General features: G+C 44.6%; 1 protein-coding gene across 4 annotated transcripts in view; it reads right to left on the reverse strand.

Moving 5' to 3' along the window:
* Positions 1–91: 91 nt before the first annotated feature.
* The window catches only part of SCAI (suppressor of cancer cell invasion), a 48,424-nt gene continuing 30,885 nt past the window's right edge, over positions 92–17,630 (reverse strand). For 3 of the 4 annotated variants that reach the window (XM_074924033.1, XM_074924032.1, XM_074924034.1), the window contains 7 exons: positions 16,747–16,825; positions 14,523–14,622; positions 13,958–14,039; positions 9,112–9,184; positions 7,431–7,604; positions 7,118–7,218; positions 92–6,006 (listed from right to left, as the gene is read on the reverse strand). In XM_074924033.1, coding sequence (XP_074780134.1) covers positions 5,857–6,006; positions 7,118–7,218; positions 7,431–7,604; positions 9,112–9,184; positions 13,958–14,039; positions 14,523–14,622; positions 16,747–16,825 — 759 coding nt within the window. In that variant the 3' untranslated portion in view covers positions 92–5,856. The remainder of the gene's footprint in view (positions 6,007–7,117; positions 7,219–7,430; positions 7,605–9,111; positions 9,185–13,957; positions 14,040–14,522; positions 14,623–16,746; positions 16,826–17,630) is intronic. The other variant, XM_074924035.1, reaches the window with a different exon arrangement.

Raw genomic sequence — 17,630 nt, forward strand, 5'->3', positions numbered from 1 at the left:
CGGCCCCGCCCCCCCCGCCCTCCCGCCGCCGCCCCCCGGGACCGCACCAGCCGCCTCGGTACAAGCATTTGCCACAGTTTATTAATTGCAAACTCCTTCGACAGGGCCGGAAGGGTAACGTTGTTCTGACAACAGCCAAGGAATACACGGAGGAAAGGGGGGGGGGGGGGGGCAGCGGCCTCCCGCGGGGCGCGGAGCCGCCGCCGGCCCGGCCCGGCCCCCCCCCGCCCAGGGGAACAACAAACGGCTCGTACACAGCAAAACCGGGGGGAGACCGGCGGGGGGAAGCGAGCGGCCGCCGACGGGAACAGAAGCGTACAGCAATCTGCGCGGTCACGGGAAAAGGCAGCGGGGAGCGGGCCCGGCCGGGCGGGGGCTGCTCCTGACCGGCCCCAGGGGGAAGGGGAAGGGGTCAGGGCGGAAACGGAGTAAGAGCAGTTCGCGATTTCATCGTGGCTTTTACTGTCCCCCGAACTTTCCAGCAGGAATACAAACATACTTCTTTCCTCCCAAAGACACCGACAACAATGGCAGAATAGTTTCTGGTTATTACATTGCTTTGGCGAGGTACAGATCCCTTGCAGAAAAAAAAAAAAAAAGTCTATTTGCTCCAAAAAAAGTTTATTTATATACCTCTATATATTTTAAGTAAAATATCTGTTTTTACCAAAATACGATATACAGGCACATGGCTGTAAAATAACTTTAAACCAATTCACTATAAAATTACTTTTGGTAATAAATAATCTGATTTCACAGAGGCTAAACGCTCCTTTCACCCCCGCGGCTGGGCTGAGGCACAGCTCCTCTCTGCATCTCCAGGACGCTTCCCCCTCTCCCCACTGCCTTCCCCTTGTCCTTCCTGCTGAGCCCGGGCCAGGGCAGAAGCAACTCGTGCTTTTTAGCCTGCATGAGGCGGAATCCTGCTCCCAACAAGCCACTTACAGCTGAGAAGTGATAATAAACACATGCCACGAGAAACCTGCAAAGTCAGTGGGGCAGATACTCACACCAGGCTTCTATTCTTGAAGGAGCAGCTGCTGTTCCTGCATCTGGTGCGACCTGCACTGCTCAGGGGCTCCTTTGGGCCAGCCAGTGGCACTGAAGTCTGCTCAATGTGAATGAAACCAGGGTCTCTAAGAGCAGAACATCTGTGTGTGCTTCTGGCACATTAATAAGTCAACAGGAACTCAGAGATGCTCCTTAATCCCCCCCAAGATTTGTTAAATTCAGAAATCTTGAACTAAATCTCCTCTGGTTTGGAGGGGACAAAAAAAAAAAAAAGTGGTTTACTTTCACTCCTAAATATAAAGCAGATCCTTGTGTCTGATGTGTTTCTCCTCTGCTCTGCCTGTGGACATCCAGATCTTCAAAGCACTTGCGATACATTTGGTCACAGAAACAGTATTGCTCTAAAAGTCAGAAGCAGTAAAACTGCAAGAGAGCCACCTCAGGAATGCACAGTCTCTGCTCTGGAGATCTTCGCCCCTGTCCTCTGCGCCAGTGTCCCTCACACGGTGGCTGGCTGCCCCCAGTCTAAATGTTACCGACTGGCACAGAGCAGTTTTCAGCTCTGTAGATCAGATTTTTTCCCTTTCTGTAAGATTCCTCTCGCTGTCAAGTGCCTGCAGAGCCACCTCGGGCCCAGGAGCAGCAGCCGCCAGCTCCCGACACCCAGCAGCTGCTTAACGTGGGACGGGCTCCGCCACTGCTACCACTGGTGAGCTGGTCAGAGCAGATACTGAAGAACCTAACACAGATAAAACTTTTACAAAAGCCTCAAGACAAAAAAAGTTGTTCAGACAGATTCTAAGCTTTTTAGCTTCCAGGAAAAAGCAGACTTGAAGCACAGCATGGAGTCACAGCACGAGGCGGCGGCGGGGCAGGGGAGGAGCTTCACAACAGCACCCAGGGATGGATCCTGGAGCAGCACTTTCATCCCCTCCTTAGAGGAAAAGCCTGACCAGAGCTACTGAAGTTGTAGCTTTTGAAGATGATTATTTGAAACCCAATTTCCCCACCTCTATTTCCTCTGAGCCTTAAAAGACATCGCTGCACGTCTCCCTGGGGAAGAGTCTTGAGGGGTTTAGTAAGTCCTGACTTGACAGATATTATTCTGATGAACTTCACAAACAAACCGTCCTGACACTTCTCACGAAAACACTCCAGGGAGCAAGTCTGGTTTGCACAGCTTGGAGAAGTTCAGCTTGTGCATGACGCAAGATGACACATTGCATCCCGAGAGTAATTAAAACCCAGAGCATTAAGGACTCATAACCCTGTACTCCCCCATCGTTATTTCGAGAAGTCAAAGGGGAAAGAACAAAAGGCAACAGCAGTAACTTGGCTGGACGTTGTGCAGCCAGTTGGAGCAGGAGCACAAACAGGTGCCTGCTGGGGGAGCAGGATTCACCCCCCCGCATGCAGGAGGTGGGGAGCGGGGCAGAAGTCGTCCAGCGAGGACACATTCACCCCAGCTCCTACAGAATTTACCCCTTTAATTCAGTATTGCCTGGTGGCGGCAAGTCTACCCCGCTAACACAAGCGGTAAAGATATATGGAGAAAGGGAGAGCGAGACAAGAGGAAAGGCAGCAGGCCTGAGAAGAAAAGGATTTGTTCTCTTCTCACCTAAAAATGGTTCAGTCTTTGCTCTGCTTCCACACTGAGGACTGCTAGATACATTAACCAGGTTTTTCTTCAGTACATACAAGCAAACATCGAGAAGGTACCTACGACCATAGCACACAGCACACAGTAGCACAAGTTTAGAATGACTTAGTAAGTTCAAACAAGACAAGCTTTTACTTGGAGGGGAAAATATCAATATTTTCATCTTGAATGCGGTTGCTTTAGGTGGGAAGGGAGGGGGCTGGCTCAAGATCCAAGACCTCATCCTATCTACAGCGAGAGCAGACAGAGGGAATCGGCCTTTTGCTTACCAGGTACAATTCCGTACTCCTACTGACACAACAGGAGTGAAATCTTTATCTTTGACAGTCCCTGCCAGCAGCGTACCTCCTGCACAAAAGCTCAGTAGGTAAGAAGAGAATGAGGGACCTCAAAAATGAATTTTTGACTTGGACAGTCACCACACGTTCAACTTCTGAACTAATTTTCAGGGCCTTATATTCTCCCACATTCTAGCTTCGGGGTTTTTGTTTTGTTTTGTTTTTTTTTAAAAGTGCGTTCTCCTCTGATTAGATCAAGCTTAGTAACAAGCAACAGAACCTCCTCTTAGGGCTGCAAAGTGGACTAGAAGCCCCTCAGATCACAAGCAAGGGCTGGGTCCACCAACGCTTTCCCAGTCAGTTCACAAGCAACATCCCACAGAGGTTCACCAGCCCACACCCCTGTGCTCAGAAATAGCATACTCTTTTCCAGATAGACAGAACCAAAATGAGAACAGCTTCAGCAAAGCAAAAGAGCTACGGCAAAACAAAAGCATTTGGTTGGAAGGCAGTGAGCTGGGGAAAACTAAATTCCCCTTTTCCATGCAAGTTGAACGCTGCTGGTGGAGGAACAGCAGGCAGGGTGGAGTCCCCCTTGCTGCTGCACTGAAGGCTTTCTGTATCCTCAGCTTCTACGTACAATCCCGTGTTTTAATAACCAGGCACCTCCTACCAGAACAAAAGGCAGGTCATCAGCTTCACAGTTAAGAATACATAAATCCTACCACTGTAACACATGCAGGAGTACTCATTCCCCTTGCTAGCTAACGCCTCCTGTACCTGCAATCAGTTAATGAATTACCTCAAGGTCCCAGTGTTAAGTCCCTGGAAACAGCACGTTACAGTGGCAGAAGAGCCATAACCTTTACTCCAACCACTAATGATCTGCAACACCTTGTGGAATGCCCCTAAATTGGCGTATGTGTGTATATATAAATTTTGTATATAGACATTGCACTGTTTCATTCTTTTTTAATACATATACAAGTACCTATACATATATACATATTTACAATTTACACCAGCCAGTAGATGTATGCGTATTGTACATATACACACAGACGCCTAGAATACACATGCACACGCACAAACACACACTCTTCAAAATAAACTCCACGTCCCAGGTAACGAAGTCCTGCCACAGTCCAAAGAAGAGCAGCACCAAGTGGTGGGGGCTCAACAGACCAGCTTCAAGACTGCTTAGAACAAACACTAGCATTCACAGAGGGTTTTTTTTGTTTTGTTTTGTTTGTTTTTACACTTGGGAAATGAAAGAATGGATGGTGTAAACCTCAGCCCAGCTCCAGAGAACCTTCATGCAAACTTCCCGGCTACACCCCAGCGATTCTCGCTGTTCCATCCTGCTCTCCTCAGGTGACGGGGCTCTGTCCGTGCTGCCCCCGGCTGCCTAGAGCACACCTCCCACGGTGGCACTCACACGGGCCTGCCGTGACACCGCGGGAGTCACCGAGTTCTGCGCTTTTGTCACCTAAAACAGAGGCGTGGCTGGGGTTCAACATCAAAGTGCCGATCAGACTTGTCCTTTCCCTTCTTGTCTAGCAGCCCATGGAACAGAGACAACGGACCTTTTCATTTAACAGTTTAAAATATTTTCGTTTCCTTCTTGCTCCCACCTTCACTGTCAGGAGTTGCAGGAGTTCCTCCAGCTCCGCGAGGCCGGCAGGACAGCCCGGTGAGTCGGCAGGTGCCTGCCCCAGCGGCACCTTCTCCAGCACGGGCCTGGGCAGAGGCCGCACCCCGGAGTGCGGGAGCCCGCTGTGCTGCCCCACGTCATACAGCCCCTGGGCTTCACCAGTTCAAAGATGGGACTGGGACGGGATGGAGGGTGTGCAAAATGGTAACGGGGCTTTACAGCAGCACCCACTTTGTTGAACCTGCAAGAGGAGCATCAGCATCTCTCCTCGGGCACAGGGATCCAGCACAGACGGGTCAGATAAGTGGGTGACAGGAGGGGCTCGTGCTCGGCACTACAGGGGCCGGTCTCTCAGCTCCTGTCAGGGACTGGTACACTGGGAGCCACACATTCCATCCACACACAGAAAGGAGGGGTGGCACCTGCAGGAAACGTAAGAGTTTCTGTCTAGTACCTCAAAATGAAGAATGCCCCCTCCTCCTGGAAAATCGTGGCAGCAGTACGAACAGCAAGATGACCCACGTGACAGTGAGAGATGGGGGCTAGCTTTCTTAGTTTGGTAATTTGGTAATCTGCTAACCATCTACCCAATCAAGCTGAGTGGAAATCGTCTCCTTGGCCAGCAGTTCAAAAGTTTTAGATATAAAATTGCTGTGTCAAATTTGTAAGGAGCATTAAGTATCTTTACAACTTCACTTCAAACCCACTGCTCCAAATGCAACTTAACTGTCCACAGCTTTGTCTACTTACTTGCCTAAGACTGAAAAAATATATTTGTTATGAAGGACTCTGTTTTATTGCTTATTGTTGGTTTGCACTGTGTGGTTCCATCTTTACCATTTCAAATCCAGACTCTTTGGGGATAAAATATTGGTTTTCTATTGATTTTTTCCCAATTTCTTAAAATTGTATAAAAATAAAGGATTTCCACAAACGTGGGCTAAAGGTAACCAATAATACTTCTATGCTTAGGATCAGCTGTTGGAAATGTGGTTGACAGCCACAAGACCAGAAATAAACCTCTCGTGATTCTTTAGTTTAACATTTAAAAGACATGAAAACTTCTGCTTATAAAATTGACCCCATACAGAATGGAACAGCTAAACTAACAGCTGTTTATTATTACTTTTTAAAATAATGGTCCTAAATTTAAAAATAAAATCAAGTACTTCCTTTTATGATTTTCACATTATAAAACTGCACCATTCAAAATCTGTGGCCAGGGAAACCCCTTTGCAGTAAGACAGTTTCTTTTAATAGTCATCGAGGGTGTTTTCCAGGAAAACATTCCTGACATCCAGTATGGAAGCCAGCTCCAAAATGTGCTTTTGGAGGTGAGGGTTCTCCACCGTCTCATCTCTTGGCAGCTGAGGATAAGATTCGGGATAATTTCGAGTCTCCTGCTAGATGACAGTGAAAACAAAGAGAATCAGACATTCATTTATTTTTACACCCTTTACGAAGAAGATTGCAAAAAGCCAATTTCACCTAAGAGGTATCCTAATCTGTTTAGCATGCCGCAGAGAGAGAAAATATTCTAGCATTTTCAGTCTTCCCTTTGCATTGACTCAGAGACGGTCAGAGTGGCAATACAAATGCTCATTCATCTAAGATGGTTAATAATATGTTCACAGAAGCCTTGCAAGAAAAAAAACAACAAACAAACCACCAAAAAAAGACAAAAAGACTTCACATATACTTACCTACCAGGCTGGAGTTCATTTCTTGAAATTACAGACATGTAAGCATCTCCAGTGGGAGATTCATCTCATCCTAAAACAAGTGCCTAAGAGGCTGGGGGCAGGTCTCTCCCCACTGACAGAAGACCTGCTTCTTTCCCCGGAATCAGGGCAGCCTAGGTGGGTGACTGAGGCCTGGGAAGCTACGAGATGTCTGCAGCTAGGCAAGATCAATTCTGTACCTTTCTGTGCTTCAACTTCTATTTTTTTGCTGTAGTGTTTAAAATGGAGCAGGCAGTTTATATGCCAACACTCGCATATATAAAATGGTGTAGATCCAGAAGCAGACGTCACTGTTGGCACAGCATTAACCAACAGGGAGGGAAAATACCATCTTCCTGTTTAGCTTATTCATTTACACTTCAAAGACCTTTCAAAATCCATTCACACTAGAATACACTTCAGCAATAACATTCCACTCCTCCCCGCTTCCTCTTACAGTCTTGTTCTACACCTTCTTAGTTGTGTAGAAATAATAATCTTGAATTATTAAGAGGAATTTTTTTAGCAGACAAGGCTGTTCAGAGTGACATAAACGAGTGTGTCTGCTACTTATGTGGAGGAATAAGGCTTCGGGGAGCCAAAGGCTTCACGCCTTTGGAGAGATACAAAGGCACAGACTCAGTGCAAGCTGCAGGCATTAGCATGTGAGCATCGGTTATCTTTCTGAAGTCCCAGTGATACACTTAGCCCTAAGACCCTTCCATCCTGAGGCAGTGCAGTTCTACATGCACTGGACTGCTGCTCTCACAAAGGGAGAGATATCCCTGCGTACCCGGAAAATTTTGTGCATCCTCATAGTAGCCGAACAGAAGATAAATCTTGTTAGAAGCAAGCGAAGAAATTCATCCCCAAAAAATTGAAGAAAGGACTGATCTGTAGAGAAGGCAAAGAAAACTCAGTTTAGAAAGGCTTAAAGAATTAAAAATAAAGGGAAAAAAAAAAAAAGGAGACTTGGGGGAAAGCGCTATGAATTCTCGTGGATTTCCCTTATTCACTATTCTGCCCCTTGGAAAGGCTGAGCAAGAAAAACCAGCACGTGCTTCAGCAGCATGCTAGGGATGAGCTGTGCACCTCCAGGCACGTACCTATGGATCGGGAGTGGGTCAGCAGCTGGGCAATATCTCGGTTGATTTTTCTAAGGTAATCTTGACACTTCTCCCACAATCCTCTGCGCATGCTTGATAATCCAGAGACAAATAGGAATGCCATTAAAGGATTGTTCAGAAAGAGTGTGAAGAGGCTACCCCGCTGAGACTGATCTAAAAAAAAATAAATCAATAGACAAAGAGATACATTTGGCACATGAAACAGAAAAGCTGTCCCTGCCACAGAATGAAGTCGCTCACCCACTCAATTCTGTAACAGAGGAGCTACTCCTCTGTGTTAGTTACATCTTGTCTCCTCTGGTGGCAGATCTGTTCTCCAGGTGGTGCAGTGACTAGCAGTAAAGGCTCACTGGAGATGTGCATGAACACCAGGAGAAATGAGATGGTCTTATGAATTGTGGGAGGCTCTTCATTTTGAGCACAAAAATCGTAACTGAAACAACTGATAGACTGATTATAAATCCTAAAGAGAAGCATTAAACATGGACATTTGTACTCCATTCAAAAAACCAGGTAGTTAAACCTATACAGCCCCCCCAGAGTTGCCTTTCTGGTGGGCATCCCAATATCCTAAACCCCACTTACTACACGCAGTCCGGCATGATAGAGAGGCCCAAGCCTCATCCCAGCCAACTGGGAAGTCAAAATGGAAAGCGACGCCCAGCAGATGATGTGCCCAGACAGTCAGGCTCCTCAGCAGCAAGGATTCAAGGCTTACTGACTTCCCTGGGCGCGTTCTGGGGTTCTCAGGAGGTGGGCACACAGCACGCCTGGTGCAACGCCGTGCCGACAGCTGCAAGGTCTCTGCACGGGGCTCCAGGGCTCAGGGGTGCCCCCCCCCCGAACTACAGCAAGACTTTCCTGACTGGTCTGTCAATATAAGCATCCAGTAATTTACAAAGTTAGTTCTGTTTTTCAGAATTTCTGTTTAAAGAGGATTCAGTATTACAGCACTTAATTTCTACTTAAGTTTCAGCTAAATAACAGGAATAGTTTCAAACCAAGTGAGAAGCTTCCACTTCCTGCACACCGTCACGGTACCTGTCTAACAGCACTGCATGTGGCCTCTGCACTTGTCTTTGTGATGGGTAATAACCTTAACATGGCAAATTCCAGGGAGAAAGTCCAGAAGGATTTATATTTATAGCAGTCACAAGGAGTGAAGAATATAACGTTTCATTGCTGTTCCTACTAGAAACACACCTTCCCAGGCCATACAAAGCCAGTGGTTTTCCTTAACTTACCCTCCACAATCACAACAAGATCTGAGAAGATTTTGCTCTACACCTGGCATGTAAAGGCTGATACCTCAGCTGACTCTGCTCACTTTCCGGGACTAATAAAGCTACCCAAAATGCTAATCATCATCATCGTCATCATCCCAGCACTGGGCTGGCAATTTTCTGAGTCTCTGTGTAGGAGAGACGTTGCCTCCTAGCACCTGCTGAAGCTATATGTAGAAACAGCATCATTGTTAGAGTAAATTATTTGCCATAAACAGTAACTAAACTTTATCATACTACTTCAGGGAACGTTAGTCTGATTTAGGGATGACATGGTGATGAGAAGCTATCTTCTCCTGAAGAACCTAAGTTATATTTGTTTGGGATAGATATGCGATCCAACTGCAACTTGTTAAGAAATGCAACACTACACGTACCTTGTAACGCTTTTGGATATGCTGTTGGAGAAAGCAAGCACACCAATGGTTGTCCAAATAAGTTTGTGAAATTCTGTAACAGATAAGAATTTTGAAGTATTGATGGTCACTTTGCTTGCTTTTGAACAGTCAGCAGGTCAAGGGTACAAAGACTATTAATGACAGAGAACACACTAATGCCCGTCCCACAGTTCAGCCTTGGCAGTAAGTTGACTTACTCATAGATCACAGCACAGAAAGAACATAACCCATTACATTTTAAAGGAATTATAATTCTCTCGTTTCACTGCTACTGATAACAGACACTAATTTAATGGAAATATGGCTTTCAGTAGTAATACCTTACTTGGAAAAAAAATGTTCTGCAGTAAAAATGAAAGCCATTGGCTTTTGGGTCAAAATAGATCCAGCACTTCTCCTCAATACCAACTAAGCTTTCCAGTCAAAGTCATTTCTTTCCCGTTTTCTTTCCAGCAGGAGGAACTATTTCTGATGAAGCAGAAGAGCCCACTGGAGAAAAGTTTAAAAATAAGTTTCTTTTAAGCAAGCATGTCATAACCTTAACATCTGCTACGCTGAACCCTCGTTTTACAATACTCATTTCTTGCACCTTTCACCAGCACCTTAAATATTGCCTAAGTGTCCTGTTGCACCAGAATTTCTCCAGAAACCTCAAATGACATCGTTGTCCAGTTTCACCAACATTTACCTGATAACAGTCCTACTGTGTATCTGTCTCAGGTATACTGATTGGTAATCACCAAGAAAAAAAAAAATCATTTACACAATCTCATTAGCTGCCAAACGTCTCTCCAAAACTTTCTTCAAACTTTCTTAAGCTTACTTAAAACTGAAAGCCATGGAAAATATAAATGATCATGCCTGCATCCTGTCAGAGCACACATTCAAACCACGCATCCTGAGCACGAGTGCAAGACACAGATTATATTCTTAAAATTGGCAGGTTACAAATGCAAGGTACACATCACCACAAGTATTTGCTTGTGTAGAATCATCAAAAAGCTCATTTTTTTCATTCCTTCTGGCTTCTGCTTAATTCAAATGGAACTTTCCCTTCCGGACAGTATATTTCAATTAAATTAGTTTCACTGAATTGATTTAACCTAAGTCTGCTAAATACTACAGACAGTAATCTAGTCTAATCAAAATAAAACATTTCCCATATCTGACAGAGTGCTGACTAGTCCTAAAAACCCTTCTGTTTCATTAAGAGCCCAAGGAGGTTTATAATGCTAGATACTAAGGTTTGGTCTCTAACAGAGAAACAACGACTGTTAGCATGAAGACAGTAACTGCAGGCGAACCTGGTAATTAGTAAAACTGTCCTATAAAGAAACATTGAAAAGTCCAGAAAGAGTCACCCCAGACATTGCCCGTTTGAACTGAATACACACTGGCAGGTGACACATGCGAGTTACGTGTTTGCTTAGTCTTCATGAGGGGATTCCCATGTGGAATTGTACCTCGTGTCCCCCAGCTAGAGACCAAAGCAGACTTTCTGTAACTCCATCAGTAAAGATGACAACGCAATTAAACACTGCCTCCAGCCATAAAGCAAAGCCACAGGCCACTCGTATATCTGAGGAAAGGTAGTACTCACTGACAGTATCTGAGATCATTCTGGGCTCTGTCCCAGCAGGGATTAAGTCAACACAGCTAGCAAGTCCTGCAAAGGGGAGAGACTACACGGTTTAACCCAGAATGTGCTCTCTGGAAGGCAGCTGCTCGTGCCAGGCGCTGCACCCGGACTGCAGGACCGGGAGGACAAGACTCGCAAGCTGACTCTCAGCTCTTGCCCAGACACAACTGCTACCACAGCCCAAGCGAACACCAGGATTCACTCACCAGCCCCTCTCCGCTCCCCATTTCCACAGAAACGGGCTGTGGGCACACATGCCACAAAGGGGCAGGAGCGCGGTACAGCCCCGGCTTGGAGCAGGGGACTGCGAAGCGCACCAGAACCTGCCCTGCCGTCCAGATGTTGGGAGGAGCACTGGATAAGGAATGTCCCTTCAGTGCATGGACAACTCCAAAAAGGGTAAAACACGTCTTTGTTTCAAAGCTGACTCTGTTTTTTTACTTCCAAGTTTTCCAAGAGAAGTGAAGTGCACGTCATATACATATCTCTCCAAAAAAGAAGTACCCATCATCTCCAACAGAAGTCACCTCACATGTAAACTCTATTAAGCCAAGTATTTATACCACATCAGTGACAAAGGCCTTGTGTTCTTACCAGCCGGAGGTTTTGGTTTGGTTTTTTAAGACTTTGCATTTGATCATAATCTTTGACAACCACAGCTACAAGAAGATACTGATTTAAAAATATTATTTCATCCACATAGACACTGGTAAGCTTCAAGAACACAGCCATCTATATTTAAATGGAAGTGTTAAAAAAAAAAATCATGGCTTTAAGTAGATATGCTCGACTTGCAGTTATCTTCCACTTTCAGCTAAATATATAGGGGAGGAAGCTGTTCAAGTGCCGCTGATTTGACAAACTGGCAAGTCACTTCCTGGCAGGACTTACTTTCAGTCATCACCATTTAAGCCCTCCAGAGAGAGGGAGAGGATGAGAATGCATGCAGGGGAGCAGAAATGGGCTGTAGAAAAAGATGTGTGAGCAGTCGCTGTTCCTGCCAGTATTGCTGGCAGTGACATTTAAATGTCAGGATAGCTACTGTCCTATCGGAAAAAATCGGAGCAGCCATGTGGAAAAAAAAGTCAGACTTCAACTTCTCACACAATTGCACAGAACCTCCTTTGTGCCAGTGCTTGAGCCTGCAAAGCATCTCACAACACCCAGAGGGTAGTCCCTGGACAGCACTACCAGTATTTTGTGGCGACAAGGAACCAAGCACGTCAGTGTGCACAGAACGGTGACAGAGAGGCACTGACCGAAAATCCTGCGGCTGAGAGCTCTGCCATCCACCTTCAGCCAAAACCAAAAGACGTCAACCCATGCCCGCACATCCACCTCCACAGGTTCAATGGCAATGGATTGTGAAGGTGAATGTGAGTTCTCCAATGCTGAACATATTTTTTTTAAATAGAGGTCCATGCTCTTTCTTTTTTCTCTTCATTCTCTGTTTAGATTCCTCACAATTGCGCCCACACGATTCTGATCTGGGTCAGAGCTCCCAGCAGCTACTTCCATAATCCTGTCCTGAAATACTTCCAGAACTCCCATTTCTGTACTCCTTACAGACAGGCAGTTGGACTTCTCTCACACCAGCTGCGCTGTGTGTTTAACAGACAGAGCACTGCCGTATTTTACACTCCTGATGGTCAGTTCACTGCAGAACAAGGGGAAGAAATTAAATGCAGGCTACAGGGTTTTGCTTACTGTGTGCCCACAAAATCTAAAGAAAATCATTTAAATGTAATACAAAAGGCAAACTTTACTCTGAACACCTGACAGTTATTCTCACAAGAGCTACAAATCTACATGCGGGAATCCATCACCTCAGAAAGATCCTTTGCTCTAAGCTGTGCCCAGAACCCCGGTACGTCCAGAGCTGTATGTGACCTGGCATCACCAGGAATCCCCCTCTCTTACAGAGCTGATCCACTTGACATCTTTCAGCAATTCTACTAGAGGGGAAGGGTGTAAAAAACCCAAACCAAACCAAAAAAACCAAACCCAAGCCATACTTTTTCCCCAGAAACAAAGCCAAACCTATGAAATCCTCATTTTCTCAAAAGGATGAGTAAATCATTCTAACTGTGTTTCCCTCCCTTTAAATGGAGAAGGGAACGTAATAAAAAGCAGATTTGCACTGAAAGCTAGTGTGGTGAAGTTAAATGCAGCAGTCTTTAAAAAGCCCTTTGAAATGCTTTACTATACAACAAACCAAAAACCCTACAGAGAGGCCAGATCATTATTAAGTCTGCCAGGTGAGAGTTCCCTGGCTCAATCCAGAAGTACCCTGAATCATACTGATCACTGGTTTAGTACCTCTCGTCGGCCAACAAATGCCTTTAAAACCAATGCCACAGCCTGTGGGTATGAACAAGTTCATCTGGCCACTAGACGTCCCTAGCTGTCCTCTGGAGCGCAGCTGCGAACGTTCGCTTCCCTCACTGCACATAATGGAGCTATAAAAAGGAAGACACAAGGAAGTGGCACTTTCCCCAGATATAGCACATTCTTAATATCCCATTCATGAATGAAATAAATGTCGTAACGCTATCCAGATTCAACTGCCAGCTGAGATTGAAAATGCCTGCTTCTGTATTACCCGAACTGCCGACTCCCAAAGGTGATTTGGCCTGGAGTAATTGTACTGAAAGTCCAGAGCACCCTTGGAAGGAGGCCCATTGTCCAAGCACACACCGCTCTACAGTAACACAGGATGCTAATTTGAGTCTTGTATTTCCTTGGTTCAGATACTTTTCAGACACAGACACCCTGTGTTTTATAAGATCAGGCTCAATGCTTTGACTCCTTTCTGTTGCATAAAAGCAACTGAGTGTTGGATGACTGGAAAAAAAAAAAGCAGATTAGTTATCTCCCTCCCCCATGCACACACACCAAGATTTGTCTTTGGTATATAACAAAAATAAACCTCCCACCAGAGACCTTGGAAATCTTGAACCTTTTTTCCCTCCAGGAGGATTTATTACTTTCCAATGAGCGGCTGTTCATGTGCTTCTCCTTCTTGTTCCTATTCATAGGATCAGATCCTGACTAGCATGCACAACCTCAAAAGAAAAGAAAGACTGAATACAAACTGTTTAAAAAAAATAGCCTGTTAAAAGCGTAAGCTAACTAGGGGTTGACACTGTATCCTATCATACAAGTAGCTGCCTTGAGGAGCCTTACCTTATAGGCGACACTGTTTGAAGAGTCCACGATGATAAACAGGGGCTTTCTTGTGAAAGGGTAGAGATCTCCAGGGTGAAGGCTGAAAAGAGAAAGGGACGCTTCACAGAGCACTGGAAATGCTGCGAAGCTGCGACAGCGCGCGGGCTGCTCAGGCACACAACTGCCCACGTCCAGAGAGAAAGCAAGCAGCTTCCCCCTGACCCCGTCCTCAGGCTCACCCTCGGAGAGCAACTGCAAAACTCATTTGATATTCTCTGGAATAGGGGCTACTGGACTTCCTATTAGTTCTTTCCCAGCAAGAGATGTTTAGCTTCTTGAGAAGTCACCCACCACTAATCTGAAGTTTTCCAGTAATAAAGAATTTATGTTAAGTCACCATAATACTTTTTGTGTGTTTAAATCGTGATTTACCGTGGCATATTCATTTCTAATTTTTCAACCGAGCCAATCTACGTTATGATGTCCTGCACTGAAGAGTTTGAACTCAAGAGGCTGCGATGCCTTTTTCTCTATTAAAGACAAATTAGCTGGACTTTGCCACTGTCACGCTGAGGGAGCTTACCAGTGCATCTCCTTGTAAGACTGGTTTCGCTTGTGGATAGCGTCCCCATTTATAATGTCCCGGTTACTATTTGTCAGAACACCACCAAAATCATACGGACCTACACATGGCAAAAAGAAAGCTAAAATTAGCAGAGGCAACTCACCTCTGTTACGGATTTAATGATTATGTGAAAGGGAAGAAGCGACCACAAATCCCAGAAAACCAAGTGAATCTGAACTACTGCAGTCGTAAGGAGGGGATGGAGGAATGTGGAGACTTTACTAACTACATGTTCTATTCTATCAATTTTCAGTAGCTTCAGCATCTATCAAATAGAAGCAAGCAATGCAACTTCGCAACTTCTAATTTATTTAGACACTATTTATCCACAAACATAACACGAAAGATCCAAACACTGGCTCTTATTACACTACACAGCCAAAAGATTAAAACCCATTACACGTTTCATATAAGAAAAATCAATACCTTTGTAAAATTACTGTATGAGCTAGCATATTCTAGATGCAGATTTTGATCAAAAAATAAGGCTAAATCAATTGAATCCCCTGTAGCCTCTCTGAACACATATAATACTATCATCTGCAGCTGTAACACTGCAAAGGGGAAAAGAGAGAGCTCAGAAAATGAATATGCTCCTAGAAAGGACAAAACAGTTTTAACCAGATTTCAAATCTGCAGCAGAAGTTTATTTTTTAGGATTTCAAATACAGAATTGACCATTTTTACAGGCACATGACCTGGACTCATGTTCCAAAGGCAAGCTGAAGAAATATTCTGCTAGGTTTGCACAACTGAGCAACCCACCTAACTGCTTGATGGAGGGCAAAGCTGAAAGTAATAGCTATAAAAAATATCAAATCCTACACAAAAAAACCTGCTAGAGATACCAGGAAATATTTCTGCCATTAATATGGGTATGAAATGTCACCAACATCAGTAAAATAAAGTATTAGGATCTCCTCGTTCTGTATACGTTTGCAGAGTTGGTTGACCCATATTTGGCCACCAAACAGAATTTTTTCAGGTTTGGATACATAAGACATCTTTCCATTTTAAGGAAAGCTTTGGGAATACGAAATCAGGAACAGAACACGCAGTCATTTAGCACTGTTACAAATGTCTCACGTGATCTGTCAAGCGCAAATGGCTTACGGGCAATAAACGGTGCATTGAGGCTGCTCTCCCTTTTAATAAGGTAGAACTTTTTGGTCTGTGCAGACTACCACCACCTTATTAAAAGAATGCAGTTGCAGTGGGATTCATTTAATGAAAACCGAAGCCTGACTATGCAGCTCTTCGGATGACAGAGCCTGGATGCCCCCACAGTAAGGTATTAAGCTGAAACAATACATGCAGGGAAGTGGACGTACCACAGGCTTTAAAGAACACGCTTCAGTTAGAACCTATCACCAAGTTGCAGCAAAAAGTAAAATGTTAAAAGCATTTAAAAAAAAAAATCACTGCCACAATCCAAAGCTGACAGGGATTTTTTTTTTTTTCCTTTAACATTTTGAGAGCTCTATAAATCATGCACTGGGATGGACAAGGCATGCATCTTATAAAGGAATGCAAGTCTCAAACAGATGAGGCGTGTACAATATTTAGGATGTTAAAAACTTTTTGATTTCCCTTAAATTACATAAACAGATCTTTTGACTGTGTTTACTTCAGCCAACCAGTTTTCAGCTTTTAGATTGCAGCTGCATCCAAATATTCTGCTAGGTTGCAAAGAACAGGAGGATGAGGTGAGGGGAATTGTCAGAAATCATGAGAAGGGCTTGAATTGTCAGGTTAACAAGCGTGCAAATACAACAGTCCCTGCAGATGCTTCAGCCCTTTCACCGCCCATCTCCTGACCATACGTCCTCACAGTACTGGAGACTGGAAAGAATCACAAAGTGCCATTGAGCCATTTTATTATCTTTGTACTGATGCATCAACTGAGCCATGTGATCTTCAAATTGGTGAAGCTTTTAATACTTCAGATGCATCAAATACTGGATATGTCCTTTGAAAAGGTCTCAGGTTAATGCACACTAATCAAAACACGGGGAATTAACTACCGTTTGTGTGAAAAAAAGGCTATCTTACTAAGTAGACAGGAGAATAAAATTGACTTGTCTTTTTAAAGGAGCTTTGTGACATCTTTCTTGGTCACTTGTCCTGGAACATAAAGAGAATTCAAGCCCTGTTCATGACAGGGAGCATTCCTTTATTGTACCTTCACTATCCGAACGACCTGATGGAAACACGCCCGTGGCAGACAAGTAAATCAGCAGTACACTGTTTGCAGGCAGCTCCTGAAATTCAGACAAAGAGAAGAGACGAAAGGGAAGAAATGTGTAAGTTTACTTCAATATTCAATCACCACCTTCATAAATACATCGTCATTTAAGGTTGTGCTACTCCTGCTTCTGGCTTCCCTTCACTCTGTTCTTCGTATGTGCACGTACCCTTCCCCACCACACACACCCTTTCAAATGGGTGAGTACACAGACAAAAAGGTCAACTGATGATATGTTCATCCTTTTTTTTTTCCATACAGCCCTCTAGGCTGATATTAGAGGTTCAAGCAGCACTAAAACAGCATTTGCCTCCACAGAGACTCTTACTACCTGAGCCAGACCTGAGGCTTTCCGAGGTATGGAAACCAAAAGCTGCCAAGATCCATGCAGAGCTTAAACCCAAACAATTCAGGATCCTAAAGGAAGTTCTTTGTTTCCAAATACCCCAGAGCCTGCAACGTCTGTCTCTTCCTCCTGACCCTTCTCAGCTGGACAACAAGCAGAACACATCCAGGTTTCTTATAGACCTGTAAAAGAAATCTGTTCCACCTTCCCAATGGGCTGTCTGCAGGAGGAGACAGACGCTTGTAATTTCTGCAAAAGGCTGAGCATGCAGGCACCCAAAATTCTAAGTAGGAAGGATGGGCCTCCTTCACCTCACCAGGTGTTTCTCTACAGTTGCTTCTTGAAACAAACTGAAACTTATTTCTTCATGGGACTCATATTCTGGTTTTACTACTAAAATCCCAAGTTGCTGCCTTGTACAGTCATAATTAAGCATAATGAGCCCAGCAACTTTATTAAATTAAAACAAGCACAG

The sequence above is a fragment of the Athene noctua genome, chromosome 20, assembly GCF_965140245.1.
Source record: "Athene noctua chromosome 20, bAthNoc1.hap1.1, whole genome shotgun sequence".
In the NCBI taxonomy this organism is placed as follows: Eukaryota; Metazoa; Chordata; class Aves; order Strigiformes; family Strigidae; genus Athene; species Athene noctua.